Source organism: Asparagus officinalis, chromosome 1, assembly GCF_001876935.1.
Source record: "Asparagus officinalis chromosome 1, Aspof.V1, whole genome shotgun sequence".
NCBI lineage: Eukaryota > Viridiplantae > Streptophyta > Magnoliopsida > Asparagales > Asparagaceae > Asparagus > Asparagus officinalis.
The window spans coordinates 101,175,335-101,182,685 of NC_033794.1; the positions used below are offsets into that span (position 1 = coordinate 101,175,335).

The following is a 7,351-nucleotide window of genomic DNA, read 5'->3' on the forward strand; positions in this document are numbered from 1 at the left end:
TTGCACAGTGGAGTACCTCCGAAGGAGTGAACCACGTATATTTATGAGTACTGTGATTGATTTTGTGCATTTATTCTGTGTATTGCGTCTCCGTTCGAGGTATTCTTATTGGTGTGTATCCTAACAAGAAGTTATCATTTTATGGACACAACCACATTCAGATAGCCCTCTGCCTATGGTAAAGAGAACAACAAAACAGGACCCCTACTCCTTCATCGCGTTTATAGATCACACAACCAACAACTTTCTATGAGATCCAGCTTATTCAAATTCAAAATTTTGGAGGCTTAGGCTGGCTCTCTTCAACTACAATTCAATTCTTTATCATACTTTCTCTTAATGGAATTTTTCATCTTTTACTTTACCAGCTTTTGGTAGGCCACAGAAGGAAAAGGAAACCTTGATGATTATAGTACGCATCTTCTTAGCATGAAAAAAAGGAAGTTATAAAATTTGTATAATATAGCCAACCATATTGCTCGTTTCGAACTCAACAAAGTCAGCTTAACTGCATCTTCTCTTCTCTAGGAGAATCTGCAAACGAGAACAATGATGAACTCAAAATTTTGATCCTATAAGATCATTATTGACTCCTAACACTAGCAGATTTTTTCGCAGCTACTTCCACTATTGAAACCATATTTGTAGCTCGAACATGTGATACACGCAGGTGGAAGGTGAGTTTCAAATTTTCCAAGCAAGAGAAGTCCTTGAATTGTACAGTTTCATTGTACAGTATATTAATATGTAACACGAAACTTATACAGTAAGATGGCAAAATAAATAGACAGAGACTTCCCAGGTAACTTTCATGAAGGATCTTCCTTTCTTGTATTGCAAATTCATTGATGGATGATACCTTGCTTGGTTACAATTCGGAAACAGAACAAAGGTTCCTTGCTATCTCAAATCAAAAGAGATAAAGTGAGAACGAGAAAAGAAAAAGAAAAATATGGCGAGGCAAAGGAGATCAAAAAAAGAGCGAACCTTCATTTCCTTCTATTTCCTTGTCTGCCTAACTACACAAAGACAATAACACCAACATTGCCAACCAAAACAAAGCACAACCATGCAAGCCTCTCTTTGCCACCGAACCACAAGCCTTAATGTCAAGAACCATCACTTCCAACATCCCGTTCGCCAAGCAATCCCTCGTGACTGCCAACTAGCGCTAAATTTCTCTCCGTTGTTCGGCAATGGCCTTCGAGCTAGGCCTGGCCGTACGATAATTAATCCAGCAATTCGGGCCCGCCTGACTCCTCCAGATAACAACGTCAACAAGACGAAGGAAGAATATGAGAGAAGAGGCTTAGCAAAATCGACGGTGGCAGCAGTGGTCTTCGTATGCACTTTGGGCGTGATGTGCACAAACTTGACGGCCAGAGCTCACTGGTGGCCCTCGCCTATGTCTCCTCCACCAGTAACCCCAGACTCAGACGATGCTGACGCTTCAGCTCCAGTAGAGAGAGTCACTGAATCTCAGAAACGACCAGAAACCAGACAGGAGAAGTCAATTGAAGTACTGCTGGAAATATTTGATGGGAAACGCACCCAGAAGCCGGCACGAATACCGATGAAATTGTTGGATATTTTACAGCAAGAACTCGTCAAAGATGAGCAGGACAAGGTGAGCTTTTCCCCTCCTCTTTAGAACACCACACGGGGCCAATTATAAGTGAAGTGAAGCTAAACAGGAAACCGTTCATTTTTAAACTAGATATCTAAACAGCCCTTTAAAATCATAGTTCTTAATTAGATATGGGCTGAAACAAATTTGACCCATGTCCAAAAGTTGATGTGAAACATAGGATATATGTCCAAAAAGTATATGGCGAGTTTTTAAAATTAAAATATGCATTATATATTTGAGTACACGCTCAAATAAATTTGTGAATATATTTGAAGTGTCCAAAGTAGACTGGGTGCAAGTACGCCTACGAGTACATGACGGTTATAGGTATAACTTCAGAAGTACCCATGTAACAGAGGTTATGAATCTAGTCATGGAGTTGAGACTTTACTCAGGGTCCCCGTTTGGCAAAGGGTTAATGAAGAGGGGTTAAAGAGAATGATTAATGTACTTAGCCCATTTGATAATCCGAATGACTAAATTATTAACCCGTTAAATAAGTTTTATTTTAGCCCTTATGATCAATTTTAGTGTTTGGGAATAACAATGATTTTGACTATTTTCTTTATAATTAGAAGGGTTAACTCTTATTCCATCTAAATAGGAGTATTAGTAAACCCCTCATTTTGAAGGGTTAACTCATTTTAACCCCTCTAGAGGGGTTAACTTAACCCTTCTATATTTTTTATGTTTGGCAAATTATGAAGGGTTAACTCACTTTAACCCTTATATAGATTTGTTGTGTTTGGCAGGTTAAGAAGGGGTTAAGTCTCCTTAACCCCTCACTTAACCCTTTGCCAAACGACACCTTAACTTCTAATAGGAACCTGCAGATTTTGGTTTCGTCCACCTCGGCAACACTGCCTACAACAACAGCAGCAAAAAAAGACCAGGGTTACATAAATGTGAAATATCAAAAGAATCAAAATAAATCAAAATTTTTGGATGTCAAGAATCTATTGCTGTTGAACAAACAGGTCAATCAGTTAAAAGTATAGAACAAGAACGAAGTAACTATACTGAATCGCTGATCCCCATAGTAATCTCATTCATCTTCAATATATTGCTGGTCATCATCCTGCTTCTAGAGAAAGAATACAGTGAAAAGGAAAGAAAAATAAGGTGAGGAATGGAACAAGAATTAACTATTAGGTAGAAAAAATAAGGTGAGGAATGGAACAAGAATTAACTATATATTAGTAGTTGTGACATCTGTCTTCTTTACAAAGAATATAGATCATTCATTTATAAGCACGAAGGTTAAGCATAACTCAGTTCTCGTGTCAAAATTCATACATGTCCACTGTAGGACAAAAGAAACTAATTTTTTTTCCACATATACCAGTCAAATCTATATCATTTTGCAGATGTACCCCTAAATCTGCATAATTGAAAAATCACAAAATAATATTTGCTAATTTACCCCTAGATCATTGACATTTAGTTAAAATTTCCCTCTCATCACACCATTTTGGAAACTGAGAAGGGTTAAAATTCAAAGAAGAAAAAAAAAACCTCTCTCTGAAGGGCATGTCACTATTGCTAATCGGAGATAGAATAATTAATACTAACATATATGAGCACATTGCAAATTAGAAGAGGTTACAGATTCTTTTTACATACTTTTTTCTCAGCTTTCCTTTGTTGAGCTCTGAAGCCTCTTTTTGGGGTCCGAGGAAACACGAAGTCGCCGAGAGAAAATATCACACGAAGACGTGGTTGGCAAGTTGCCTACGTCCACAGGGCAAAAAGGGGGATGGGTTTTCACTAATAGAAAAAAGAGTACAAATAGAGATTACAAAATCTCTCAAACAAAGCTCTCAAATCTCACACACAAACCCCAAACAAATTACTCAGAAAACTCGCTTTTCTGTGCACTAAAATAACCTATTTTCAACTTACTAAACCCTAAAAAACGTGTTTTAATATATATCAAAATTCAAACTCAATCAGAACTGGAAATCAGAATCAGGCCCAAACCTGTCTGGCGGTCGACCGTCGAAACTATCACAGTCGACTGGACAGAACGATAGAAACCAAAAAATATATTACAGGGTCTGCGGTCGACCACGACCTAGCCTCGCGATCAACTAGACAGAAAACTAGAAAATTGCCCTGTAGCATGCACGTTTTCGGTCGATCGCAGCATTGGTCACGGTCGACCAAGAAACCTCCAAACTGTTTCCTTCGTTAAATTTCCTGAACTTCAACCTCGTTTTCATCGTTTCTACAATTCTCCACCTTGGTGAAGTTTTTCCAAAACTGAGCCGACACCAATACCAACCAAATGTCCTACTTGTTGTGTCTAGTACGAAGTGAAAACAATCCACGACAACGGACTCAATGCACAACAAGTCGAGAACCCAAACGAGAATGCGAACAAACTTCAAAATGTCGGTATCAACTCATCAAACTGGTTACATCAAAATGACTTCCTACAAATCATCTTGCCCAAAGAATTAAGTCTCACGTAGTTCACCCCAAATGGCCTCCAAAGACCCTCAATCAACTAGAAGGATTTTCAACCCTTCACCAACTTCACGGTCATCATCAATAAATCTATAGCTTATAACACTCCTAATGGCCTCAAAGTGAAAAAACAAACTCTCTTCCAAACTTACATCTCTCCACACCAAATCTGTCTTGGAGCTTAACCCCTCAACCCTATATGTCGAAGAAACACAATTACCAAACACCTCCACCTGAGGTGAGCCAACGACCATAACTAAATCTAAACTGTTCTACCTGCTGCACTCGAATCCTGATCTTCAAACTCATCATTTGTATCCACACCAACATAATCCCCAATCTGTGTGACCTCATCTAGAATCCCAAACAATATAGAATGATCTAGAGAACGTGGAGTAATCTTTACCCAACGCGAAATAGCATCACTCTTCACCTGCTGTGATACATCTCTAATCTGACTAATACTCTTCACCTGCTGAGAATCAAACGTGATATTACTACTCAGAACAATCTTCTTGGAAACGAAGTCCTATAACATGTAGCCAAACACGCCTCTAAATTCTAAATATGCACTCGGATCAATTTTCACATCCTTGATGTGATAATATGCTGGGAACCCAAATATACGAAGCAAACCAAAATCTAAAGCAGCTCCAACAGACCAAAATACTCCAATCGTAGCAAATGGCAACCTATGAATAAGATGGCTCGAATATGTCAAAGCTTCAATATTAAAACTCTTCTTCAAACTACTGCTTGATACCAAATACTAATCTTTCTCCAACAAGGAACAACTCATCAAATTTGCCACCTCATCTTATTGCCCCAATGTTTCCTTTCCAATAAACCATCTCAAACTGCCTTGAACTCGACACAAATGCAAAAATGGATCTCTCTTGTACTTCCCACCAAAATCAAAACAGAGTACTCTGTCCTTTCTGTCTGTTTTGGTCTCTATACACTTCTTCCACCGGTTTTTGACTACTAGTACTTCACTCAAACAAGACTTGGTTATAACCCAAACATGCCTAGAACAGTCATCAACAAAGAAAATCAAATATTTATTACCTTCCAATGATGCCTCCTTAGAAGGCTCCCAAACGCCCACGTGAACATCATCTAGAAGGCCCTTAGCTCGATGAATAGAGACACCAAACTTCATCTCGGTCTTCTTGCTCATATCACTATGCTCATAGGATTTCAAATTGCAGGTCAAAGCACCTCTCACCAATCCTTGCATATCCGAAGCTTGCAAGGAACCAACACTAGAATGTCCCAGCCTCAAATACCACAGTCTAGCCGAATCAATAAAAGTCGCCAGCACTCCACCTGTCACCGTACTTCCAATCAAGTAGTACAAGTTATTCTTCCTGACAACCTTCATCACAATCATAGACCCCTTTGTGACCTTCAAAATTGCATTCTCTAAGACCAACCTATAGTCTGCTGCCTCTAAAGTTCCAAGTAAAATGATGTTCTTTGTTAACTACGGAATGAATCTCACTTCCTTCAGCTCCCTAGTCACTCTACCATACATCCAGATCCGAACTGTTCCAATACCACCGATAGGGCATACATGATCATTAACTATGCGCACAACATCCCCTATTTCCAACTCCTCAAACCTGAAGAACCAATATGGTATGTAGCACCCGAATCCATCACCTACTCCGTAGAGTCGGGATAACAAACTGATGGTAGTGATGGGCATGAGTAGCCCGAAGAATCCGAATCTGAATTGTCACCACTAGCTTTGGCAACATTCACCTATGAAGCTTGTACGGGTTTCCCCTTATTCTTCCCGGCTCTATCCTTCAACTTTGGGCATTCAGACTTTCAATATCTATCTTCTTTGCAAAAAACATATTGATTTCTACCAACTGAAGGATGTGCTCCTCTAGACTGCGACCTCCTATTTTGGTTTGGACTTTTCCTTCTTACGGTCAATGCCTCTGCTATTGTATCATTTGAAGACTCATTGTCCTTCTTTCTTAGCTGATAATTACAAGAGCAGCGGTAATCTCACTATACGAAAGAGATGTCATTCCATTAATTAGGGTAAGAACGAAGATCTTATATTCCTCATCAGGCAAAGAACTCATCGACAACAATGCATTGTCCTCATCCTCAATCATGACATCCACATTCGCTAAATCCGCAAGAAGGTTCGTGTAGTTGTTCATGTGATCACTAATTGAGATTTCCTTCTTCAATTGGAAACGGTAAAGTCTCCTCTTCAAATGTAAGCGATAATCAACACTCTTCGTCAAATATTTGCCATCAAAAATCTCCCAAATATTCTTTGCAGAAGTCTCATTGATCATATCATATTTTAGAACCTGCGTCAAACAAGACCTAATCACGTCACACGCCATCAGATTCATCTTCTTCCAAACTCTTTCTTTAATGTCGTCCGGCTTGCCGTCCAACTCCAAAGTGTCTTCCAAATTTTACACGTTTAGCGTATTCAACATCTCCATAAGCCAAAGTTGATCGTGACATTAAACTTCTCCTTATTTATCTTCATAAAGTGAATATTCAAACTTTGAACGATCTTTACGCTAGAAGTATCACTCTCAACTCCTTTTTTCTCAGCCATCTTCCTCAAAACACTAACAAATCAATGCGGAACAAACTAAAAAATAAATCCAAACTACGAGAAATGTAGATTTTTACCTCCAATTGAAACCCTAACTAGAACCTCCAAAAGATCTCACACTCACACGATGGAAGACAAAATCCACAATAGTAAAAATCCCACATTTGTCTCCAATTGAAACCCTAGACGAGCTTCCAAAGAGATCTACTCCTCCACCTAACCCAAGCGTAGTCTGGTGCTCTGATATTAGGTTCTGAAGCCTCTTTTTGGGGTCCAAGGAAACACGAAGTCGCCGAGAGAAAATGTCACACAAACACAAAATTAACAGCACGAACACAAACAACGAATTTTACGTGGTTCGGCAAGTTTCCTACGCCCACGAGGTAAGAAGGGGATGAGTTTTTACTAATAGAGAAGAGAGTACAAATAGAGATTACAAAATCACTCAAAATCTCTCAAACAAAGCTCTCAAATCACTCACACAAACCCCAAACAAATTGCTCAGAAAACTCTCTTTTCTGTGCACCAAAATAATCCCTTTTCAACCTTACTAAATCCTAAAAAATGTGTTTCAATATATATCAAAACACAAACCCAATCAGAACATGAAACCAGAATCAGACCCAAACCCGACTGGCGGGCGACCGCCGAAA

The 7,351-nt window shown here is 39.1% G+C and overlaps 1 protein-coding gene across 1 annotated transcript in view; it reads left to right on the top strand.

The window, feature by feature from the left end:
* The window catches only part of LOC109828809, a 14,071-nt gene continuing 7,596 nt past the window's right edge, over nucleotides 877-7,351 (top strand). The window contains exon 1 of the mRNA XM_020395750.1: nucleotides 877-1,627. Coding sequence (XP_020251339.1) covers nucleotides 1,070-1,627 — 558 coding nt within the window. The 5' untranslated portion in view covers nucleotides 877-1,069. The remainder of the gene's footprint in view (nucleotides 1,628-7,351) is intronic.